Consider the following 26,781-nt stretch of genomic DNA (forward strand, 5'->3'; position numbering starts at 1 on the left):
TTAGGGTCAAATATTTGATCCACTGCTACATGTTAATGGATTTTTGAAATGGAAACCCATTGTTCTTATCTGCTTATAATGCTAAATTATTATTTTATCTACCATATTCTTTGGCAGCCATCTACAGTTTAAAAACATATGATTAAGTGTCCAGTGACCTAAGTTTCACTGATTTCAATAGCTTTTTCTTAACATGGGAATAATTATAATTGGGAAGGAAGGATCGATGGATAAAAATGCCAAATCAAATCTCATTGATTGTGCAATCAACCATAATAATATCCCAAATATATCAAAGTTGAAAGATTATGGAATAAACCAGCTGAGGCAGTCCTATGGTTATCGGCACACAGGGTGCCATACCAAGATACCTTGGATAGAATTTAAAAAACTGATCATTGACAAAATTTCCATCTGTAAATTGCAAAATGCAACACTGCTTGGATGAGAATAGGGGAAGAATTCAATGCATGTGAAGGCAAACACCAGCTAAAGAACTGACAGCCATGATTTCACATTGTTGGCTATATAATAATAACACAAAACAATTGAATAAATCAGTTTTCAGTTTGTATTAGTTCCAGGTTTGATCATTCTTAGTTTTACAATGAAGTTTTGATGGGAAATCAATTAAACAGAAACCAAAAGATTGTGAAAAGAAAAACATTATAACTCCTCCAATAACTAAAATCATATTTATATCAGAAAATCTCCAACTGTTATCACTTGGATGCTAAGGAAAGGGGTTATTTTTTACTTATCGATATTGACAGGTGGAGATTTGGGGAAAATAAAATGTTAGCCCTGAGTTACAAAAGACAAGTGCTAAAAATAATAATTTTGCACATGCTTATAAAGAAGAAACCTTGCTGAACACAATGGAACTTGCTTCTGAGTAAACATACAGTTTTTCAAATTTAAGGTGAGAAATCCAGTTTTCAGTGAAGTAGAGACCTGAAAAAAAATAATAGAGAGGAAGGAAGGGGAATGGGGAAGGTAGATAAAATTCAAATGGAATATTAGAACATCATTATAGCAGCATCAGGCAGAGCAGGAGAAAGTAGGCTGAATAGAAGTGACTAGAACATAGATGGAAGAACAAACCCAGAAATCCAGAACTGTAAGAAGGGACATACACCCAAAAAGCACCTTTGAAGTTGTCATGATGGACCACTTCCCCACGGCTTCAATAAAACTGCATAGATGGTCCAGATAGTCAGATAAGGTAACACTGAATGGTTTTTTCCCCCCCTTTTTCACCATTATCTGCTATTTGGCTTCCCGGGGGAAGGGGAGTTCTGTTCAAAACAAGAATGGCTGAGGTTTGATTTATTTGATTTTTATCCTGCCTTTATTATTTTATAAATAACTCAAAGTGGCAAACGTATTTAATACTCCTTCCTCCTCCCATTTTCTCCATAACAATCCTGTGAGTTGGGTTGGGTTAAGAGAGAATAACTGGCCCAGTCACCCAATTGCCTTTCACGCCTAAAGCAGGGTTAGAACTCAGAGTCTCCTGCCGAGTGGCCCAAAGTCTCTAAACTGGCTTTCATGCCTAAGGCGGGACTAGAACTCACAGTCTCCTGCCGATTGGCCTAAAGTTACCCTGCCAGCTTTCGTGCCTAAGGCAGGATTAGAACCCAGTCTCCTATTTCTAGGCCTACACCTAGACTACTAGACCACACTGGCTCTTTGGTTTCCTTGACCTCCTTAGTACGATGATTCACATGGAGGTCACAAAGTTTTGAACACTTTCTTGAAGCACTTTGCCATCTGAGATAACTTCTCAGTTCATCTGTATATTTTTATCCACCCTTAACCAAACAAAGCCTGGTTACGATTTAATGTTCCCGTTGATGGATAAAGGAATGTTCCTGGATTTCTGGCATGCTTCAGCCTAGAATAGAACCAGGAAAAGCCAGTTTCACACCCAGCCCCAACCATGGAAATTTTGATCCAGTAATTTTTCGCTCCAGCCAATTTCATAGGGTGATTTTTGTGAGGATAAAATAAAGGAAGATTCTCATGCAGAGCATTTGAGTTCCTAGAGGCATATCAAAATCATAAAAAAAACAAAAACAAATTGCTATAGCCAAAAGGAAGCACTGATACTAAGCTTTAGGTTAAAACATTAATCCTGTGATTTGGAGTGTCACTAACAACAGCTCCTTCAGAAGCAACCAGCCAATTTAGCAGTTTTTCAAACATATGGAGCCAAACCAGCTGAATTGTTAAGAGGTATGCAATGGAAGCAGTCCCATAATTTGAGACCATTAATTTAAAATAATAATTATGTGTTATGAAGAGGATTCACCATTATGGAAAAATAATTGGAATTAGAAAATCTGTATTAGTCTAAACTGAACAATTTAAGCCCTTGTTACGATTATTCTGTTGCAAACGCTTTTTCTACAAATAGATTGATTTACAGTTCTTGCTGTGTTCTACAGCTCTTGCTATGGCAACAGATATTATATGATTAAATTGGTAAATTAAAGAACCAGTGGCTGTTTAATCTAAAATGTTTTCGTAGACCATAAAATTCTATTATAAATTTAACAAGAATCAAAAACTACAAGAATTCAGAGGATGGAGAAAGAAATATGAACATATGACTTGAAAAGCTAAAAACTAGTCATCCAATCTCATGAGCAAAATATTTCCTCAGCTACAGAAAAAAAGACCTCTTACAAAACCAACATAGCGGACATCTCTCCTGAAATTTCAGCCCATCTGTTTTAATCCCAGACTTATTTCTTCTTTAAAACAGTGTTTCTCAATCTTGGCAGCTTGACTCAATCTTGGTGTGCTTAACTCCCAGAATTTTCTGGGCAGCAAGGAATTCTGGGAGTTGAATTCTAAACATCTTCAAGTTGCCAAGGATGAGATAAAATAAAAAGCCAAGTTGACTTTGTAGCAGTCTGAAATCGTATAGAGATTATCAAGTCATCTTGGGCCAAAATTAATTTTTCTCCACGATCACTCATCCATTTCTGGAAAAAAAAAATTAAAATAATAACACTGACATTGCTTCCTGTGATCAGATTGACTGTACCAGTATTAATTTTTTTTAAGACCCACAATGTGCATCAACTTTTAATTACAAATTCTGACTACTGTACACTTGGATCCAAGAGAGACACCCACCAAATCTCTTGAAACTGTCTGGAATAAGCCAACCATCATTTATTTAAGAGCAGAGGTGGCATAGTGGTTAGAGTGCAATACTGCAGGCTACTTCAGCTGACTGCTAGCTGCAGTTCAGCAGTTCAAATCTCACTGGCTCAAGGTTGACTCAGCCTTCCATCCTTTCCGAGGTGGGTAAAATGAGAACCCAGATTGTTGGGGGAAATATGCTGATTCTGTAAACCGCTTAGAAAGGGCTGTAAAAGCACTATGAAGCGGTATGTAAGTCTATTGCTATTTATCATCTCTACAATATGAGACTGGCAATGTAGACTAGAATATTAAGAACTTCGTCAAGGAGATAAATTGTAAATGCTGCCTAGACCTACCCCTTTCAGCAAACATTCAAAATTATTTGCTATGTAAGGTTTTATTCCAAGGAGTAGAAATCTATGGTGTAGAAGATGTATTTATTTATTAAATTTATATGCTGCCCATCTGACTAGAAGATGCCCGCATCTGAGTATTCTGATTTACAGATACCATCTGGTGGCATGGAAGTAGGAATCTTTGTTGGCGGAAGACTGTAAGTTGAAACTTCCAAATTGTCATCAAATGTACAATAAAACAAACCCGATCAATACAGAATGCAAAATCAGCCATCGGAAATTCAGAAGCTTGCCAATGACAGGAAAACCACCATTTGGCAAGAAAGGACAATTTTCACTTGATCCAAAGGTCCTTCACGATTTTCAAGAAATCTATTTGCAGTGGGGTAGGTTTTTCTGAGAAGCACTAAAATATGCCAGAGAAAGAGATGTATTCTGAAAAAAACTCATTTTCTTTTTCTATCAATTTTTTTTTACACTCATATACCAGGGTTTTCATGGACTTCAATTCCCAGGATTAAATTCTGGGAGTTGAAATCCACACATCTTAAAGTTGCCAAGTTCAAAAAACATTGCTCTAAACTGATCATGAATCCCAATTCAAGTCATTTCCACTTCCACTCATCCATTACAGATGACAGAAATTTGAATTCACATCGCTCTTGAGTTTTTTGCCTGGAGAAGGAAGGAAGGAAGGAAGGAAGGAAGGAAGGAAGGAAGGAAGGAAGGAAGGAAGGAAGGAAGGAAGGAAGGGGAGGGAGGGGGAAAGGGAAAGGAAAGGGAAGGAAAAGGAAAGGAATAGAAAGGAGAGGAAAAGGAAAGGAGAAGAAAAAGGAAGGAAAAGGGGAAGGAAAGGGAGAGGAGAAGAGAGGAGGGGAGGGGAGGGGAGAGGAGAGGAGAGGAGAGGAGAGGAAAGGGGGAATGGAAAGGAAAAGGAAAAGGAAAGGAAAGGAAAGGAAAGGAAAGGAAAGGAAAGGAAAGGAAAGGAAAGGAAAGGAAAGGAAAGGAAAGGAAAGGAAAGGAAAGGAAATTTGCTCTATTTTGAGGATAGAGAAATACTGTAAGGGTTTCTCATTTTGCACATCTGTCAAACAACACATTCTGTTTCAGTTTGGTTTCATCTCCACATCCCATCCATCAGAAGCAACCTTCCCCAATCTGGTTCTCTCTGGGGCTATGATTCCCATAGTTCCTAGCTGGCAACTTTCCTCTGGTTGGCAGACTTCAAAAACCACAATTGCATATAAGGGCCGCACAGCTCAATAGTCCTGTGCGCCAGGAGGGAAAGCATGAACATGGCCAATGCTATAAGTCATACTGACATGACCTGCAATTCCAGGGCATCAAGGCTTCTCCACCGTGTGGTTCTGGAGATGGTGCAGCAAAAGTGAACTGTTTCTGGAAATCTTTCTGGGCTCAGAATGCACAAAATATCTGCCTTTATCTGGCCGTATATGGTGCTGGGCCAACAGACCACCAGAGTGGGGAGTTTTACCCAAGTCAAGATTGAAATAGGACTCTGAGGTCTCCAAGGCATCAGCCAAGGTCTGCTTTCCATCAGCTCCATGGTCTTTGGGCCGCAGCAACATGCTCCTTTCAGAGATATGGTTCCCTCTCTGCAAAAGGATGGCTGAGAACCCTGTGAAGTTCTCCCCAAGTTCTGGGTTCCCCCTGTCTTTGCTACAATTCTGTTTTGGAGACGATGGGTTATGGGCTCCTTTGTCTTTCTCCACCCTGTGGTCCATCTGGTGCTGGATCAGAGCCCACCTTTCTGGGAAGCCCTGTCCACATTCAGGGCACTTCAGCCAACGTTCTTTCGTGTGGCCGATCTGGTGATGAGACAAGCCGGCCGCAGTGACAAAACTCTGCTCGCACTCATGACACTTGTAGGGTTTGGTGCTCGACTGCTGGATGAGGGCAGTCATTACTGTGGATACTGGAGAAGACTTGTCCAGGATGCTAGACCTTGGCGAGATCAGAGCACAGATAGAGGCTTCTTTGAAAGAAGAAACATCTAATGGACTCTTGGCTCTACAGCCTTCCTGTGGATGCAAGCAGGATTCATCTTCTTGTAAGGAAGGAGATGAATGGCTCTGTGGCAGCCCACCAGAGGGTCCCATGGGGATTCTCTGAGGTTTGTTGTTGGAAGTATTGTCATCCATGATGGTTCCTTGGTGGGCAGAAAAACCTGAGCAGCCACAGAACAGCTGATCTTCCAGTGGTTTTCCCGGATTGAAGCTAGAGAGAGCACTTTCTTTGGAAGTTTCTTGTCCTGTCAAGACTTCTTGAGGGTCAGTGAGAGCTGTATCAGAAGGCTCCTCGGTCCGATTCTTCTGATGTACAGCAATATCTAATTCAGGACTGGAAGCTTCTTTGGGTTGAAGACGCTCGTGCGCTTTGTCCCCCAACTGCCTCTCCTGGTGGAGCGTAAGGGCTGAGGTGTCCACCACAGGCTGACCACACTCCATACACTGATCCAGATTCCCGCACTTCTGTTCCCTCTGGTGGCAAGTCAGGGCCAACAGATCTCCAAAATCCTGTTCACATTCAGAACATCGGTACAATTTCTCCTGCCTGAAGTTGACCTCACCATGCCCATGTTCAGAGCAGACAAGAGATCTCCTGTGGCTCTGCTGATGACTCCCTAGGATTGAGATATCCTTGCAGCTTTTTCCACATTCAAGACGGACCCAAGCTCCCTGTGCTTCCTCTGGCTCCATGAGGTCTCTCTCCGAGACCTTGGAATTGATGCATGGCGGGACCTTGGGGGGTTCTTGGACCAATGAACGCTTCAGGTTTTCCTTGCCCTTCCTACTTCTCTCATGCTGCCCATCTCTCTTGCGGTCAATCAATTTCACCCTACAGGCCCTATTGATTGGCAGCGAATGGGTTTCTTCATGCTCAACCAGAGCCACGCTATCCTTGCACATCTGTCCGCAAGTGCCACATATCCAAGGTTCATGGTCCTCCTGATGGCAAGCCAAGGTTCCGGCATCATCAAAGCTCCTCCCACACTCTGTGCAGATGTAAGAAGTGTGGCTCTCTTCGTGCTGCGCTAACGTTTCGGCATCCTGGAAGCTCTGCCCACAAATATTACAAAGATGAACAGCACGGCAGCTCTGATGCTGCTCCACTTCTCCAGCATCTTTGCCATCCAGACGGCACGTGGCACACGTTACGCTGTTGTCCTCTGAAAGTTCTTGCATGTGGGCATCATCCTCAGGGCTACTGCCATACAGGTCCTCTACGGGGGAAACGCTACTTTCTGGTTCTTTGGCCTTTCTTTTCTCTTTGCACTTCCCATTCTCTTCCTGCTGGTGACGCTGCAGTTCCTCCTCCAGGGCAAAGCGCTGCCCACAACCATGGCAGACGTGGGGCCGTTCCTCCATGTGGATGCGCTGGTGGGTGATGAGGTTGGAGCTTTGGGAGAAACGCCGGCCGCATTCCTCGCAATGGTATGGCCGTTCACCCGTGTGTGTGCGGCGGTGCTGGGTGAGGTGCGAGCTTCGGACAAAGGCCTTCCCGCAGTCCAAACACGCGTACGGCTTCTCACCCGTGTGGATGCGCTGGTGGCGGATGAGGGTGGAGCTCATGCCAAAGCACTTGCCGCAATCAGCACATCGGTACGGTTTCTCGCCCCGGTGGATACGAGCATGCAAAGTAAGATTGGAGGCTAAGGAGAAACTCTGACCGCATTCCCCACAAGCGTATGGGCGGCTTTCACTATGGCACCGCCGGTGCCGCTCCAGTGCAGAGCTGAGCCCAAAAGTCTTGCCACAGTCTGCACAGCGATAGGGCTCCACTCCCATGTGAAGCCGTTGGTGCTTGACCAGGGTGGCACCGTGGCCAAAGCGTTTGCCGCATTCCTGGCACTGGTAGGGCTTTTCCCCAGAGTGAGTGCGCTGGTGCTGGATGAGCTCCGAGCTCTGGATGAAGGTCTTGCCGCAGTCGTTACAACGGAAGGGTTTCTCTCCAGCATGGATCTTACGATGTTTGACCAGGTTGGCACTCTGTGTGAATCCTTTCCCGCACTCTTCACACTTGAAGGGGCGTTCACCGGTGTGCGTGATCTGGTGTTGAATGAGATCAGAAGAGCGGTAGAAGCTTTTGGGGCATTCGGGACAACGGTAGGGCTTCTCGCCGGTGTGGCTACGTTGGTGCTTGATGAGGTTGGTGCTCTGTGAGAAGGCCTTGCCACACTCCCGGCAGACATACGGCTTCTCCCCAGTGTGGGTGCGCTGATGCTGGGCCAGGTTGGAACTCCAGGAAAAGGCCTTGCCACAGTCCTGGCAGACGTAAGGCTTTTCACCAGTGTGTGTCCGCCGGTGCTGAACGAGGTGGGAGCTCTGAGTAAAGGACTTTCCGCAGTCCGTGCAGGTGTTGGGACGCTCGCCTGTGTGGATACGCCGGTGGCGCACTAGCTTGGACCATTGGCTGAACGCCTTCCCACATTCGCTGCAGGGGTAAGTACGCTCTCCCTTCCCTCGGGGCACAGGGGCTACATCGACTGCAGGCCCGTTGTCCTGTTCCATGTGGCTGTTGGGCTCAATGCTCAGGACAATCTCCCCTTCCTCTTCGTTCAGGGGCAATGCTATAATCCACGGCCTGGGGAAATGTAAAGACAAGACCAGATTAAAAATCAGAAAAAGAGCAGTCTCAACAAATTTAAGTTTTCCACATCCACCTGCATCACATCATCCAGAAGACAAAGCTGACTCTGTTCTCCCACTAAGTTGATATCAGGCTGAGGACTTTCTAGGGCATAAGATTCTGCCATGAACATTCAGGCTACCAGCTCAGCAATATCTGTAAAAAGCCATAATGATAGCAGGACAACGATTGGTGCCATCATGTCATTTCACCAAGGACATAGATTTTCAATTGTGTCATGATAAAACTAGTACATAAGGTGTGTCCTTTCCAAGATGACATCATGACTTATGTCATAATTTTCTGAAGTAATCCAGATTCCCAACTTTTGGGTATTGGTCCTTCTAGACCAGGGATCTCAAACCTTGGCAATTTTAAGACTTGTGGACTTCAACTCCCAGAATTCCTCAGCCAGCTTTGCTGGGAGTTGAAGTCTACAAGTCTTAAAGTTGCCAAGGTTGGAGACCCCTGTTCTAGACAGTGACTGGCTCAGGAATTCTGGGAGTTGAAGTCCACATGTCATAAAAGTCCAGAAATCATAAAAGGACCATAGTTCTAAGACCAATAGAATGATTCTTCTGAATCAGTGTTTCACAATGTTGGCAACTTAAAAAGATGTAAACTTCAACTCCCAGAATTTCCCAGGCAGTTCTGGGAGTTGAACCCCACATTATCTTCATGTCGCCCAATTTGAGAAATTGGGGTGAAATGCTCCCGGTTCGGACCGGATCTGGTAGCAATGATGGCGGGTAGTTCGGAGAACTGGTAGCAAAAATCCCTGGCACCCCCCACGCCTATCTTGAGCCACGCGATCATCAGAGGTTTTTGTTGTTGTTTTTTTACTTTTAAAAGCATTTTTTTTTCGGCCCAAAAATTGCTTTTAAAAATAAAAACAAAAGCCTCTGATGATCGCGCAGCTCAGCTGGGATCGTCAGAGCCTTTTAAAAGCATTTTTTCTACAACCTCTTCGGCCAAAGAGGTTGTAGAAAAAATGCTTTTAGAAGTTAAAAAAAAAAAGTTGGCCATGCCTACGCAATCACATTACCCACCACCACCAAGCCACGCCCACAGAACTGGTAGTAACAAATGTTACATTTCACCACTGATCTGAATGCTTATAAGGCAGGAGAGGACAAAGGTAGAGCTAACTGGTATTCAAACTCTTCCTTCAGCACCCGTATGATTCCCTGTCACCTCTCCTGCATTTTTCAAAAGATATTTTAATTTTTAGAAAATAAAATATCAAACTAGTATGCTGCCAGATAAATCACCAGGCTTGACAATCAGATTCATTTACAGAAATGCTCCATTATAGAATAGAAAATATTCAGGATTACTCCACCTTTTAGTAAATGGGAACTTTATGTTTTAAAGTGACAACCAAGGCGGCCATTTTATGAACAAGTAAAACTTCCACAGCAACCGTTGTCTTTCAGTAGACACCAGTTAAAATTCCAAATGTGCTCTGACTCCCCAATGTTGCCTCTGTATTGTGTTATTGTGTTAGAGCAGGTGTGTCCACCTTTGACAATATTAAGACTTGTGGACTTCAACTCCCAGAATTCCTCAGCTAACATTGCTGGCTGGCTGGCTGGGGAATTCTAGGAGTTGAAATCCACAAGTTTTAAAGTTGCCACAGTTGGACAGCCCTGTGTCAGAATGACCTCAGACATTTGAAACCTAATTGTGTTTTGATCCACTGTTCTTGAAGGACCAGGCTTTCAAGGCCACATAAAACACTCAGTGCTTGCGTCTCATTCTGATTGGCTGGAGCTGCTCTCTCATCTCAGATTTAGCTCTTACTCATTTTTCAGTGCAACTTCTTCCAGCTTCATTCCAAGATATCTCTCTCTCTCTCTCTCTCTCTCACACACACACACACACAAACACACAAATCCCACCACACCAAGTCTCTTTCTTTCTCATCTGCATAGGGAACTCTTCTGCTTCCAAACTTCCAGGATCAGTCCAGTCTACCTTCTGGGATCCTGTGCAAGAAGAATATCTAAAGGAATTGGAAACACAAAAGCAAAATGGTTAACTTGAAGCTTGACCAGTAGACTGACCAATACTCTTTAACAGTTGGTCAGGGTTACACTGTGCCCTGATCAGCAAGAATATCCCAAAGGTGCTTTTTCAGGAGGCAACTGGACTTTCTGGTTTTTCTTTGAAGACATTTCACTTCTCATCCAAGAAGCTTCTGACTGGATGGTGGGGAGTCAGAGCTGAAGAAGCTTCATGGATGAGAAGCAAAACGTCTTCAAAGAAAAATCAGAAAGTCCAGTTGCCTCTTGAAAAAGCATCTTTGGGACAACCATGACCTGGATGACTGAGAATCTCCATAGACATCAGCAAGAATAGAAACTAAAAGTTCCCTATTGGTTTCCTCTCTACCATACAGCTGCAAGACAATATGGGTGGGTGCAGGAAGGGGGGGGCGCTTGGTTTTATTATTTATTTAATGCATTTCCGTAATACTTCTCTTGAAAACTGTAATTTCAAAGCAGCTTCCAAAATAAAAAATAAAATATGCTGTACCAATACAATACAAAAACCTCTCAATTAAAAAGGTGCAAATGAGAGCCATTCATCTAACATTCATCAATGAGATAAGGTCTTCATAGAACGATAGAAATTCTTTATTGGCCAAGTGTGATTGGACACACAAGGAATTTGTCTCCAGTGCATAAGCTCTCAGTGTACATACAGATTCTCAGTGTACATACAGGTAATCCTCGACCTACGACCACAGTTGAGCCCAAAATTTCTGTTTGTTAAATGAGACATTTGTTAAATGGCAAAAATGAGTTTTGCCCCACATTTTACGACCTTTCTGCAGTTGATAAGTCACTAATCCGGTTGTTACGTGAACCTGACTATCCCATTGACTTTGCTTGTCAGAAGGTCTCAAAAATGATCACATAACACAGGGACACAACGAAAGTCAAAAATATGAACCAGTTGCCAAGCGTCTAAATGTTGATCCCATGATTGTGGAAATGCTGCAAAGATGGTAACTCTGAAAAACGGTCATAAATCACTTTTTTTGGTGCCGCTGTAACTTTGAATGGTCGCTATATGAACTGTTGTAAATTGAGGACTGTTTGTGTAAACAGCAAGTAATAGGTCATGGATAAACAACAATAGATAAATCATAAGAAACCAATAGGAGGAGACAATAGGAAAGATGAGAGGATGAGAAATGAGACAGTGATGGGGGAATTAAGTGTTCAACAGTGATGGAACAGTGTAGGGGGAACTATCTCTGTATCAGGGGTGAAATGCTCCCGGTTTGGACCAGATCACCCGATCCGTAGCGATGGCTGTGGGTGGTTCGGAGAACCAGTAGCAAAAATCCCTGCTTCCCCCATGCCCAGCTGAGCCGCGCAATCATTAATTTTTTTTAATTATTTTTAAAAGTATTTTTTCTACAACCTCTTTGGCCAAAGAGGTTGTAGGAAAATTGCTTTTAAAAGCCTCTGACAATCCCAGCTGAGTTGCCTGATTGTCAGAGGCTTTTAAAAGCATTTTTTTACAACCTCTTAGACCAAATCCCAGCTGAGTTGCTCTGACGATCAGGCAACTCACTGGGATCGTCAGAAGCTTTTAAAAGCATTTTTTACAACCTCTTCAGCCAAAGAGGTTGTAGAAAAAATGCTTTTAAAAGTTTTTTTTAAAAAGTTGGCCACGCCCACTCAGTCACATTAAACCCACACACACACCAAGCCATGCCCACAAAACTGGTAGTAACAAATTTTACATTTCACCTCTGCTCTGTATCTAGTGGTTTTGGCATGCAATGCCCTATAGCAGCATCCTGAAGGGAGAAATTGAAATAGACTATGTCCAGGATGCTAGGGGTCTGTAGCAGGGGTGAAATCCAGCAGGTTCTGACAGGTTCTAGAGAACCGGTAGCAAAAATTTTGAGCATTCAGAGAACTGGTAGCGGAAATTTTGAATACTTTGGAGAACCAGTAAATACCACCTCTGGCTGGCCCCCGAGTGGGGTGGGAATGGAGATTTTGCAGTATCCTTCCCCTGCCATGCCCACCAAGCCACGCCCACAGAACCTGTAGTAAAAAAAATTGGATTTCACCACTGGTCTGTAGATATTTCCTCAGCCCTGTTTTTGGTTCGTGCAAATCCTCAATGGGGGTCATTCATCAATGGTCTCTTCCTATTAATTCCCCTTCAGAGGCTTCTTGGTGGAAGAATCCACACAGAGAGATGTCCATGGAGATTCTCAGTCATTCAGGTTATGGTGATCCCAAAGATGCTTTTTCAAGAGGCAGCTGGACTTTGTGTTTTTTTTTTCTTTGAAGACGTTTTGCTTCTCATCCAAGAATTCTTCAGAGCTGAAGAAGTTTCTCAGATGAGAAGCGAAATATCTTCAAAGAAAAACCAGAAAATCCAATTGCCTCTTGAAAAAGCACCTTTGGGACATACAGAGAGAGTTTACATGAAGTTCGGAAATATTGTCAATTATCTACCTCTGTATGGAGCATCTCTTGGCATCACAAGAACAAAACACTTCCAGACAGGAACTCACCAAAGGTGGATCGAGACACAGAGGGTGACAGATAGGAAGAAAATTAGAAAGAGTGACACTTTACAAAAAAAACCTGACAGGTTTGGGAAGGCAAAGTGGGAGTAACAATACACCTTGCTCTTTGTGGAGTTGCAAAACTCCTGCAACATGCAGATGAAAATGCAATGGTTAGAAGTAAGCAGTACATTTACAGGTTGTTCTTGACTTACAATGATTTGTTTAGTGACCATTTGAAGTTACAACGGCACTGAAAAGTGACTTATGACCATTTTACACACCCTTACAGAATCCCTATGGTCACAACACTTAGCTACCTGCATTTTCTTAATCTAATTCTCTTCTCTTCTTTCCCTTTGTTGTGGCTCGCAAGCTGCCAGCAGAGCTGGCGGCAGACTAATACGATGAGGAGGTTGGGGAGGAACTTGGGCCAGTTCTGGAGTCTGGGAAAGGCTCTGATGGATGCTCTGGCATCCAGAGCAGAGATAGAGCCAGGGCTGTCTGACATTTCCCAGCCACCGGAGAGGCAGCTGCCTTTGTAGGCTGATATGAGTGAGGAGGAAGAACACCTGGGGCCTGTTCCAGATGCACGTATGCGCAGAGCAGTTAGAAGAGGTGAGCAATGGAGGACAAGGAATCGACTCGGGAGGCAAAGCACACTTGGACGCTGAATGGCCCCTCCCTGGCTAGGGAATATATAGAAGGAAAGGGGAGTGGTTGTCGTAGGAGACAACAGTTCGTATTTCTGAAGATTTTGCTCATTGTGTTTCATGCCACAAAGACTGCTTGCCAGAATTTAATTTGCAGCTTTTCGGCTGGGAGATCACGGCCTTGCAATTATCTCAAGAAACTGATAAGGTCTGTTATTGCAGTTAATTACTTGAAGGCAGTGGTGAAATCTGAACTGGTTTAGTACCAGTTTGCTGGCTGCACATGTGCAATGCGCACCACGCACCAAATGCAAGGTGCACGCACAGTGCACGCCAAAAGGAGGCATGCGGTAAGTAGAACAGCGCACGAGAGAGGGTGATCAGCTGTGGCGCGCAATCTTTTTTTTTTTTATTTTAAAAGCATTGCTTTTAAAAGTTAAAAAAAAAAAAGCCTCTGATGATCGCGCTGCTCAGCTGTGATCGTCAGAGGCTTTTTTTTTACCTTTTAAAAGCATTTTTTCTACAACCTCTAAGAGGTTGTAGAAAAAATGCTTTTAAAAGGCACTGACAGGCCAGCTGAGGCTCAGGCCAGCTGAGTTGCCTGATCGTCAGAGGCTTTTTTTTTCTTTTAAAAGCATTTGCTTTTAAAATGGGTGGGATCGTCAGAGCTTTTTAAAAGCATTTTTTTTACAACCTCTTCGGCCAGAGGTTGTAGAAAAAATGCTTTTAAAAGTAAAAAAAAAAAGCCTTTGATGATCACGCGGCTCAGCTGGGCATGGGCAGAGGTGGGCAGGGATTTTTTTGCTACCAGTTCTCCGAACCCCCGCTGCCATCGCTACCGGGTCGGGCAATCCGGTCCAAATCGGGAACATTTCACCCCTGCTTGAAGGACTATTGCCTGGACTTTTCAGTGGGTGAATGCAATTAATTCACAAGAGGTAAATAAAGAGGGTTTTTCGTGACAAGAAGTCTGTTTCTTGCTTCTGCTAAGGCTGGGTCAGAGCACTCTTTACCCCAAATTCTCCCCTTTCTACACACTATCTTCCAAGTTAATTGCAAGGTTTAGCAGTCCAATACTCTTCCTCCAGCCCCATTTTCACACTGCTGACTCAGAATTAAAAAAAAAAAAAATCTCCCCAAGGCCAATTTATGAATCAACAGATGGCTAAAATGCAATTCTCTCCAGGCTGAACCTAGATCTTTCTTTCATAAAAGGAACTTACTAAGAAAAGATAGTCCTTGATTTACAACCGTTCTTTTAGTGACCATTCCAAGTTACAAAAGTACTGAAAAAAGTGACTCAGAACCATTTTTCACACTTACAACCGCTGCAGCATCCTGACGGTTACATGGTCAAAATTCAGATATTTGGCTCGTATTTATGAAGGTCACAGTGTCCCAGGATGATGCAATCACTTTTTGCAACTTTATGGCAAGCAACGTCAACGGGGAAGCCAGGTTCATTTAACAGCCATGTTATTAACTTAACAACTGCAGTGATTCACTTAAGAACTGTGGCAAGAAAGGTCATAAAATGGGACAAAACCAGGGGTGAAATCCAGCAGGTTCTGACAGGTTCTGGAAAACCGGTGGCAGAAATTATGAGCAGTTTGGAGAACCGGTAGCGGAAATTTTGAGTAGTTCGGAAAACCGGCAAATAACACCTCTGGCTGGCCCCAGAGTGGGGTGGAAATGGAGATTTTGAAATATCCTTCCCCCAGGAGTGGGGAGGGAATGGGGATTTTGCAGAATCCTTCCCTTGGAGTGGAATGGGAATGAAGATTTTGCAGTATCCTTCCCCTGCCACGCCCACCAAGCCACTCCCACCAAGCCACACCACACCCACAGAACTGGTAGTAAAAAAATTTGGATTTCACTACTGGGCGAAACTCACTTAACAACTGTCTCGCTTGGCCACAGAGATTTTGGCTTCAATTGCGGTTGTAAGTCGAGGACTACCTGTATCTTGTAGCCTGCATACTATAAACGTGTTGGAGTAATGCTAATGAGACCAATTTCGTTGTATATATGATGTATAATGACAATAAAGGCTATACTATGAGACTCCTCCCTTACCAGGGGTGGTATTCATTTATTTTCCCTACCAGTTCGCACGCGCCTTCTACACATGTGCCCAGCAGGGGTGGGGTGGGTTCTACTTACCTTTACTACTGGTTCACAATGCGCAAATCACCCACTATGTTATCGTGGCATGTGGGCGGGGCCTCCCACCGGTTTTACTACCGGTTCTATAGAACCGGACCTAACCAGGAGCAACCCACCACTGGTGCCCAGCCTCAAAAACGTGCCTAAATATGATGGCATAAAGCCAGGGCAGGGGGGTGGACCCACCCCACCCCACCCCACCCGCAATTTCTGTTACCGGTTCAGACAAACCGGTCTGAACCGGCTGAATACCACCTCTATCCCTTACCCATAGAAGCCTCTGGGCAACTTTGGACCAGTTATTCTCTAACAACCCAGCTTTCTCTACAGAACTGATTTGCATAAAAGAGAAGAGGAAGTAGCTCTATGCACACTGCCTTGACTTCCTTTACAAAGGGCGGGATATAAATCGTACCAATAAATAGAGAACCTTTTGAAAGACAAATAGAAATCATCCCATTGGTTAAATTTTATTTTTATTTTTATTTTGTAGATTGGATGATCGGTAGGTCTTCATATCTACGGAGATTCTCAGTCCTCCGCGTGACGGTTATTCCAACGGTGCTTTTTCAAAAGGCAACTGGACTTTTCTTTGTTTTTCCTTCAGTTCAGTTCAGAACCGAAGAAGCTTTTTGGATGAGAAGCGAAATGTCTTTGAGGAAAAACAAAGGAAGTCCAGTTGATTTTTGAAAAAGCACTTTTGGGACAGTAGCTCTTAAATTTCCTACATCACAATCTTGGAACTACCAGATCTGGATTGCAAAAAAAAAAAAAAAAATCCAGACTATCACCAACTGATATAGAAAACCATGAGATATAGAAAACTATGCCTCTGCTGCCCCCCAGTGGTCAGCTGGATTTTTGCAGGAGAGATATGGTCATCCCAGAAGTGGGGAAGGAATGTGGATTTTGTAGTATCCTTTCCCCAGGAGGGGAGAGGGAATGGAGATTTTGCAGTATCCTTCCCCTGCTACGCCCACCAAGCCACGCCCACCAAGCCACACCACGCCCACCAAGCCATACCCGCAGAACCAATAATAAAAAAATTTGGATTTCACCACTGGGTCATCCTAAACTCTTCTAAACATTTTTGACAAAAGCCAACATATCCTACTTCTGTGCCTCTTGGCTTCCCTTTGTTGCAAGGTAGGTACTTAAATATAATAAAGTACTAGAGGTAGATACATGCACAAATCCACAGGAACCCTAGAAAACATCATGTATCATTTTTCCAGGGCAGGTGGGCGGCCAAATGCTAGTGACGTGGGAAGTTTTATCTCCCTGCCATGGTGGAAATCAGCACAGCAGTTTATTTCCCATCACAAGAAATATTTAGAAAATAATTAAAAGGATGTCATTGCAATTAGGGTGACACTGGTTACAAATCCTTGTTTTTTTAAAAAAAAACTCCCCGGGGGTATTTTTTTTTTCCATTTTCAAATACTAGTTTTCCACCATGAAGATGTTCAGAGTACCTCAAAGCATAAAAATAATACAGGTAGTCCTCAACTTACAACAGTTCATTTAGTGACTGTTCAAAGTTACGACAGCACTGACCTATGATCGTTTTTCACATTTGATCGTTACACAATCCCCATGGTCATGTGATCAAAATTCAGACAATTGGCAACTGACTCATATTTATGACAGCTGCAGTGTCCCAGGGTCATAGGATCACTTTTTGCAACCTTCTTACAAAGGCAGTCTTGTAAGCTAGATTTACTTTACAAACCATGTTACTAACTTAACAACTGCAGTGATTCACTTAACAACTGTGGCAAGAATGGTCCTAAAGTGGAGCTGAACTGTCTCGCTTAGCAGGAGAAATTTCGGTCTCAACTGTGGTTGTAAGTCGAGGACTACCTGTAATATACAAGACCAATAAAGTCTAGTATTAAATATGACAAAATTGGAAACAGGCATTTATTTTTAGGATATGTGTATTTAGCAGAAATAAAAGTTAAGTATTCTTTGTATTAAATTCAACTTCTGGAGATTTCATAGACAGAATCATGTAGGTATCATGGCCAGCAATTTGGAAGTGGCTTCTCAACTACCTATTTACCAGACATTTTTTTAATTCTCCAGTTTAGTCGTCTTCTTTTTTTTCCTAGTGGTCTCCCATCCAGCCCTGCTTAGCTTTTCAAGATGAGCCAAGATACACACCATTTTCCATCTATTCAGTCTAAACCAGGAATGTTTGCATATCCATTCCATCTTTTTTTAGGTTTTTTTTATCCCATTGTTATTATTTTTATAAGTAACTCAAGGCAGCGAACATACTTCATATAGGTAGTCCTCGACTTGCGACCACAATTGAGTTCCCAAATTTCTGTTGCTAAACAAGAGTTGGGTTTTGCTCCATTTTACGACCTTTTGTGCCACAATTGTTAAGTGAATCACTGCACTTACTAAGTTAGCAATACGGTTGTTAAGTGAATCTGGCTTCCCCATTAACTTTGCTTGTAAGAAGGTTGCAAACGGCGATATGACCCCGGGACCCTGCAAGCATCATAAATATGAGCTAGCTCCAAGCATTCGAATTTCAATCACATGACCGGGGGGACGCTGCAACGGTCATAAGTGTGAGAAACAGTCATGTTAGTTTTTTCAGTGCTGTTGCAACTTGGAACAGTCACTAAACAAATGGTTGTAAGTTGAAAACTACCTATACTCCTTCCTCTGCCTATTTTCTTCACAAAAAATCACCCTGTGAGGTGAATTGAGTTGAGAGGGAATGACCAGCCCAATGTCACCCAGCTGGTTTTTCACGCCTGAGGCAGGATTAGAACTCAGTGTCTCCTAGTTTCTAGCCTGCTGCCTTAACCACTAGATCAATCTGGCCTTAAATAATAAATAAATCTTCCTTAAATAATCCAATTGCCTCAGCTTAAGCAACTCAAAATAGCAAAAGAAGTCCTCTGCAAAATACATTCACAAAGTCAAGTCAGTCAACTTTACAAAGGATATACAGCTAACAAGATTGTCCTCTTTCCTGCTTCTGTTTAGGTTATTCTTAAAAGGGAACTGCTGCAGCCGAGATCTTCCTCTCTAGAAGAGCCAAATCCAGATAACAAAGGCATACCTAATTTTTAAGACTGGAAATAACAGCTGATAATAAATTCAGTTAATACCCTCCTTAAGAGTTACGGAAATGGTTCTCAATAGTGCCATGAATGAATGGGAATTAGAAGCAGATTGGAACAATTTCTCAACTTTAAGATCTGCAGACCCAAGTCCCAGAATTCCCCACCATGTATGCAGCAGTTTGACTGGCTGCTGCTAGGGAATTCTGGGAATTGAAGTCCACATATCTTAAAATGACCAAGTTTGAGAAACGCTGGTCTGAAGGGACAACAAGGGGAGTTACAGAAAAGTTTAATTAAATCCTTAAAATGGATTAAAAATAACAGAATGCCTATAATCAAGTAGCCATCTTTAGTGGATAAAGTGGAATCTTTTTATGATGAAGGATGCAAATGATCTAACACCGCCTCTGTGGGACTTAAAATACAAAGGGCTCTTAGGCTCCAGCCCTACTTTGCAAGCAGAGGAAACAAAAATGAATCAAGCTGTCTCAGAGAAGAACAGCAATCATAAAAAGATTAGGAGAGATAAAGGCAAACAGACCAAGAGTCAGTCCTTCCCTGAATTTTGGATTACTGGACCCACGAACCTAGCCCCGGTATCCAAAATATTTTGCAATTGGAAAGGCTCAGCAACTGGACTTTCTGGAAGAAAAACAGGGTTCCTTCAGCCTCTCCAAACAATTGAGTAAGACAGTGAGGTAAATGTAAAAAAATAATAATACTGGACTTGCACTAATTGCAAGAACTTCACTGATTATCCAGCAAAGAAGGCAGTGCTACAGAAGCTACTGTCCTAAATTTTAAGTGTCTAAGGTTTGGGGGGGGGTTGCAATTTTTAAATTTTTATTTTCAAATAAATGTATAAATTTTAGCAGCAAAGAAAAACCACAAGAGAGAAAGAAAGAATGGAAAAAAGAAAGGAAAGGAAGCAAGAATTTTAGGGAGGCCGCCAAGCAAATGCTTACAAATGCTTATAATCCCAAAGAGTTTATAGAACTGTGGTGTGCAATCCTCCTTTCAGTTAAAATTAAAGCAACATATTTCACAAACTAAAAATGTTGGTGGTCCGCAGAAAAATTATTTGCATTTTTTATATTGCACTAAATACTATTTATTTATTTATTTTTAAAATCGTATTAGTTGTCCGCAGGATTTAAAATTAGGAATTTAGTGGTCCCTGAGGTCCGAAAGGTTGGTGACCCTTGCTCTAAAACTTAATAAAACTTCAGAATCTATACAGGAGAGAAACAAAATAGTCTTAGACACATACTATCAATTACTATCAAATACAAAATTCTCTAAGCAATAGTGAGAAACCTTGCAAAAAAGAAAGTGCCAAAAAAGGTTGGTCTTTTAAATCTCTCCCCACCCCCCAACCCCCACGACTGGTCCCTTTTCACAGGAACAAACATCTCACACTTAGGCAACCTGGCCGGTTCCAGCAACTTCAGAAGCTGCCCCCAAATTTTCTTCTCTCCGCTTGTTGGGTCATGTCGCCCCATCCTTTAACTATGCCTTGGCACTGACTGAAGTCAAGGACAAAAACACAGGTTATAAATCCCTTCGGCAAGGCACGCAACCGGGGAAGGGAAGGATCCTTAATCCGCACTAAGAGAACCGCTTCTAATCTCCTTCCTGCCAACTTTTCTTACAGCGTCGCAACCGAGGGAACCACCAACCTATTGTTTCCTTCGCTTCCTTTGCCACTTAACCAAGGGGAGCTCCGCCTCGACGAGACAGCCTTCTGGGCCAAACCCCCGTTGCAAATAAATAAATAATAATAATGCACCCATTTCGCAGCTCTTTTGCAAAAGACTCAAACCTGACCCTTGCAGCTGCTCTGGCCCGGGATTGCACCGCTTTTGCAGAGATGCATCCCGGGGATATTCCCCGCATTCTTGCAAACTAGCCCTTCTCCTCTTTTCTTCCTTTCTCCCCCTCCTCTCCCCGACTGGCCCTCCCCAAAAGCACCGCTCGATGCAGGCACCGATCTCCGCTCACCAGCAAGCAGGCTCAGGGTGACTGGGAGCGAGCGGAGGAAGTGCTTTGGGCAGCTCAGCTCCCCTCTTCCGCCGCTGCAGACTGCGAGGGGGAAGGAGCCCTTCTCTATGGTGTTTAACCATTTCCCCTTAAAGAGGCAGCGGACGGGGCCGCAAGGACGCGCCCCTCCGAGCGCCACCGGATCGGGGGTGCGCACCAAGGCGCTGGGGCGGCTGTGCGCGACGCACCGCTCAGGCTGCCGCGATGCACGGATGGCGAATCATAAGGGATGGTGCATAACGAATAATGGTGTATATATATATATATATCATAATGGATGGAAACTGGTCAAGGGGAGATTCAACCTAGAAATAAAGGAGAAATTTTATGGCTGTGAGAATAACCCACCCAAGAGAACAGCTTGCCTTGTGGGAGCTTCTATCACTGGAAGCTTTCAAGAAGAGACTGGACTGCCATCTGTCAGAAATGGTGTTTGGTCTCCTGCTTGGTTTGGGGGGTTGGACTAGATGACCTACAAGGTCCCTTCCAACTCTGTTAAGGGAGCGAAAGCGTTCGCGAATCGGTTGCAAACATGGGAAGAGGCGCGGCGATGACAACTAGGAGAAACAGATCCGGGAGTCCCAGGCTTTATGGATGGAGGTTTTGAGAAGATCTTCGCTCCACGCAAATTCAGTGCCGAAGCTTTTTGTCGTTCCTACCCACATCCAAATGGGAAGGTTTGCAACACTCTGCCTGTCTCTATTTGATGCTGCCACAGGTGGCACGCTATCACCGACCTTGGCTACTCTCAACACAAGTTAAGCAAGGTCAGAGCAAGTTAGTATCTGGATGGAACATCATCAGGAGATCCTGGGACCGTACCTTATAAGCTGTTCTCCAGAGCACCTGAGGGCAGGATAAGAAGCAATGGATGGAAACTAATCAAGGAGAGAAGCAACCTAGAACTAAGGAGAAACTTCCTGACAGTTAGAACAATTAATCAGTGGAACAACTTCCCTCCAGAAGTTCTGAATGCTCGAACACTGGAAGTTTTTAAGAAGATGTTGGACAACCATTTTTCTAAAATGGTTTCCTACCAGAGCAGGGGTTGGACTAGAAGACCTCCAAGGTCCCTTTATTCTATTCTTATATCCTATCCTATCCTACCCTATTCCATTCTTCTACTTTAGAGTGGTGGAATTCTGGAAGTCCATACATCTTAAAGTTGCCTGACTTTATGCTAGACCACATAAATCAATCTCCTAATCAAGTTTGATTTCTCCTGACTCTCTGTATACCTACTTGTAGTTTTCTACAAGTAGGTATACAGAGAGTCAGGAGGAATCAAGCTTGAGTAGAAGGAGATTGATTTATGTGGTCTAGCATAAATAGTTTTCTATAAATGTCATTTGCTCTAAGTTTCTTTAGAATATTTACTTTTTATTCAGTATGGACCTGAAATTTCCAGCTGCTGTCCCTACAAAGCACAAACCAGGTCTTATTTATAAAAACATTTGAAGGAACAGAATCAACAGCTGCAAAAAGAGGAGGAAAAGGTGAAGAGACAGTGGGTGAAGAATAAAATAACAGCAAATAAACAAGTTTACAATAATCATAAAATTGGAAGTTTGGTGTTGTCATTGTTTTGTGGAATCGTATTTATCATGTTGACATGTGCGATTGTTATTTAGCAGAAGTATAAAGGATCTTGGGCCCATATTTTTACAGGCATATGGTATATAAATTGACTAATAAATATGACTTCTGGATATCATCGCTGCTCTGCTCTGTGACTATAAGGCTACAACATGTGTAGGCCTTTATCATTGGTTACAGAGCCATATTTTTAGACTGGATTTGGCATTTTTGTCCATCAGTTGAGTCCTTCTCAATGCCCTAAAATAGGCAGATGTTTCTTAATCATACTAATGGAGCCATTGCAGGATCTAAGCTGTTCCAAGTAAAAATACCTTTTGCAATTGACTGTTCTTGTTATTTTACCGTTGCCTAACTACCAAAAACAATTTATAGACCAGACTTTTTGAACCAGATCAATGGCACCAGTCTGGGAAAAGATATTCCTGTTCGATTTCTGGCTGTTATCACATATGTCAGAACTGGAGAAGCAGAGATGCTTTCCTGGAGACAGGATCTGTTGAATCTGCCTTGTTTGACTGGGTTCATGCACCAAGCTGAGCCATAATTTAACTGTGGTTTGTTGGAAGAAACAATCACATCAAACGAAATCATATTTTTAAACCTAAGGATTAGGATTGACATTTTTCCATTTTGAGTGTTAAAAACTGCTGTACTTTGAATATGTATCCCCAGGTTGTATATATATATATATGAAGAAACTAATTTGTAATTACGCAATCACACCTATAAGCACACTCTCCAAGAGCATTTAATTATATTTTTACTTGATAAGCAGTTTGCTTTACACCAATGCCAAGGATTTCCAAGCCCCAATGTTTTGCAAAAATACGTGTTTGATTCCGCCCCTAACATTTTCCTAACTGCAGTGATTCGCTTAACAAATGTGGCAAGAAAAGTCATAAAATAGAGCAAACTCACAAGTTTCTCACTTAACAACATAATTTTTGGGCTCAATTGTGGTCGAAAGTTGAGGACTTCCTGTATCGCCCTGCGCATTATCACTAGATGGGACCTCTGCTTGACATTCTTCCAACAGCCATTGCAAATAGGAGTTGGTGAAGAGGGCTATGATGTCACACTGCTTTAGTGGATTTTCTGATGTAGCACCAAGCGCCCTCCTGATAAACAATGCCCACCATCCAAGTGCTGAAACAGATGCTCACCTGCACAGGTCTGAGGTTACAAACTATGTGAACCAACTCCAAAGATTTTGAAATGGTTTCTCTCCAGGGTGGAGCTATCATGAAAGAGCACTGGTATAGCCATTAAGTAGAACTGAATCCAAAGGTTTTGCTAGAGCTACGGTGGTGTAGTGGTTAGAGTTCAGTATTGCAAGCTACTTCTGCTGACTGCTGGCTGCCTGCAATTTGACAGTTCAAATCTCACCAGGCCAAGGTTGACTCAGCCTTCCATCCTTCCAAGGTGGGTAAAATGAGGACCCAAATTGTTGGGAGCAATATGCTCACTCGATAAACCACTTAGAGGGCTGTAAAGCACTGTAACGCAGTATATAAGTCTAAGTGCTATTGTTTTGCTATTATAAGCTTTCTGGTTAGAGGCTGTGATAGCATATAGTGTCGTAAATTGTGTCACATAATTTATCCTTTTATGTTATAGGTCAGCCTTAGTCCTCCTGCTTCTTCGAAAAAAAGTCACATTAGTGAACAAAACATTTTTTTTTATTATTATTTTTCTTGTACAGAATTAACTACCCAGAAACATCATTTTTCAAAAAATACAAAACGTGCATTCTTCTCCATTTGGCTAAAACTGGAGAGAATTTACAGTAGATAAAGCCCAGTCTAAGAGTAATTCCAATTAATGACCTCTGGCTCCATTAACAAAGGAAGCAAGCTGGACAGAAACAGTATGCAATACAGAAATATTACTGTAGGTTGCTCCTGCAGTAACTTTTTATAGTTCTCAAAAACTCTTCATTTGCATAAAGACCAAGCAGTTGGTTGGGGAAAGGTAGCACTGCATAGACAAATGACCCCTTTTCATCCATTTTCCTGTATACAGAAAAAAACCTTTGCAATTTCCCCTTGAGAGAACAGTAACAGCATGGCCATACAATCTGTGCAAACAGGAAAGAAAAGGGCCTCCCTCAACGTGCATTCTGCCTTAGGACCCCTGATGCAGGAAGTATTTTGTATGTGGCACTTATCCCTGTTCACATCAGTTATTCCAGCTGTCTCCAAGCTGTTCGGCTCGGCGGACCAGCGGAGGTGGCGGCAACGTGGAAACGGGCTGGTTTCACACGTATGTGTGCACCACTTTCACAAATGCAGCTTCGTGTACGCACACACAGACTCGCCCACCACTTCTGCAGCCCGGTTCCAAAAGAGCTGCAGCCCAGCACTGGGTCACAGACGGAGGGTTGGGGATGCCTGACTTATTCAATCTGCAAAAACCTACACAATCAGTAGTGGGCAACAAGGAGATATAGAAAACTCTTGCTGCCACCTAGTGGTCATATGGATATTACAGTCCAGTTTTGAAATGTTGACCACACATCCGTGTAAAGCTTAGTCTATATTTATTCGATATTGGCTATCTGAAAAGTCCCAGGCATTATGAATATTCTGACTGAATGCATCCAGGTTCTTTTCTCCATTTGATAGGACTGTCAACCAAGCTCTAGAGGTGACCTATGACAACTTTCAATTTCCCCCAATTCTGATAGAAGGAACATAACAGTCACCTGGGTAAAGCAGGTTGTCTAATCAGGAGTGTCCCACTGTTCTCTAAATGTGAAGCAAAGCATGAACCAAAAACAAAATCGGAACAAGATCTGGTACCACTGCTTGTTCCTTGAATATCTGAGGAGGAACCTGAATAAATCTTTGGACTAGAAAACTATATACAATATATAATATACAAATTATTACAAGTGGGGGGCACCTAGATTTTTTAGTTAGCCCTCTCCTTTTTCCATTTTGCCTCTACTGAAGTAATGCTTTCTCAAATCCAAAGATAAATATTTCCACAGTAGCAATTTTTAAATTTGTCATCAACCCCACATCTCAGTCAAAGTCACAAATCAAAACAGCTTGGGTCAACCTAGACCAGGGGTCGGCAACCCGTGGCTCCGGAGCCGCATGTGGCTTTTATCCCTCTGCTGTGGCTCCTTCCCTTCATCCCTCTGCTGCGGAGAGAAGCAGCTGGGTCTGATTCTCCAGCGCCTCATCTCTTGCAAGGTCTTGCAGGCACTTCCTCTGGCCCTTGTTGGTGCTGGGCGCGCCTCGGTTGCTTGGGGAGACATGTGAACTGCTCTCCGCCCTGAGATACTGGCCTGACGCGGACGCAGCCGCTGCTGTTGCCGTCTTCATGGTGTGCCTACTTCTCTCACAGCACGTTATACAACACAGTGAAATTTAGCATGCTTCACAATGGAGGAGACGGGCTCCCCTCCTCCTCCTGGAGCCCATTATGACACGGAGCCACAATGCAACCCTGCCCCACTCACCACTGGCAACAGCAGCGGCATTGACCACGGCTCAGGGAGGGTCAGTAACTCGGGGCGGAGAGCAGGTCTTGCATCTCCCTAAGCAATTGAGGTGTGTCCAGCACTAACAAAGGTCAGAAGTAGTCACCCACTGTTTCCTGCTGCAATCTGTCAGTCAGCAAGACCCAGCTAGAGATGAGGTGCCGGAAAATCAGAATCAGAGAGAGAGAGAGAGAGACAAGAGATGCAGAGAGAGACAAAGAGAGACAAAGAGAGACACAGAGAAAGAGAGAGAGAAGAGAGAGAGAGAGAGGAAGAGAGAGAGGGAGAGAGAGAGGGAGAGAGAGAGAGAGAGAGAGAAAGGTGAACACACCAAGGCCAGGTGTGGCAAAAGGTGGCTGGGCGTGGCAAATGATTTAACAACCAGTTCTCTGCCCTAATGACCAGTTGAGTAGGCTTGGCTGGAGGGAGTCATGTCACTGGGTGGGTGAGTGACATCAAGTTAGCCATGCCCACCCAGTCACACCGATTGTTAAATTACTGACTCCCAGTGTTTTCTTTTCTGTGGGAAATGGGTCCAAATGGCTCTTTGAGTGTTTAAGCTTGCAGAACCCTGATCTAGACCATCCATTTCAAGCCCATTGTAACCAAGACTTCCTGCAGTCTAATTTGCCCACAATTTTTTTCACTAGTCAAGACAGGTTACAACAGTGTTTCTCAAACTTGTTGGCTTTAAAAGGCTGGCTGGGGATTTCTGGGAGTTCAAGTCCACACATCTTAAAGCCACCAAGATTGAGAAAACAATGAATTACAAGATCATGGTCACAGATTTATTCAGAGGAGAGGACAAAGGTATTCTGTACCAAAGCAAATGCCAAAATTTGGCACTAATCTTGGACTTATTAGTGCTAGAATAGTCTCTGCAGCTTTATTCACATTTGTTTACACCAGAACGGATATTTGTCCATAGGAATGACTCAGTGGTCCTCTATGTTCTTGACAGTCATTGTTCAAATACTGCCTAAAACTTTGCGGACAATCCAGACCTGCGTAGGATTGGTCAAAAACACAAGCAAAC

General features: G+C 43.1%; 1 protein-coding gene across 1 annotated transcript in view; it reads right to left on the reverse strand.

Annotated features, from left to right (window-relative positions):
* Nucleotides 1-559: 559 nt before the first annotated feature.
* The window catches only part of ZNF629 (zinc finger protein 629), a 46,366-nt gene continuing 20,144 nt past the window's right edge, over nucleotides 560-26,781 (reverse strand). The window contains exons 6-9 of the mRNA XM_087893546.1: nucleotides 20,618-20,852; nucleotides 20,296-20,431; nucleotides 10,072-10,170; nucleotides 560-8,120 (exon numbers count right to left, since the gene is read on the reverse strand). Coding sequence (XP_087749672.1) covers nucleotides 4,859-8,120; nucleotides 10,072-10,170; nucleotides 20,296-20,431; nucleotides 20,618-20,852 — 3,732 coding nt within the window. The 3' untranslated portion in view covers nucleotides 560-4,858. The remainder of the gene's footprint in view (nucleotides 8,121-10,071; nucleotides 10,171-20,295; nucleotides 20,432-20,617; nucleotides 20,853-26,781) is intronic.

This window comes from Pantherophis guttatus, chromosome 4, assembly GCF_059756535.1.
Source record: "Pantherophis guttatus breed Tessera chromosome 4, ASM5975653v1, whole genome shotgun sequence".
Classification (NCBI taxonomy): domain Eukaryota; kingdom Metazoa; phylum Chordata; class Lepidosauria; order Squamata; family Colubridae; genus Pantherophis; species Pantherophis guttatus.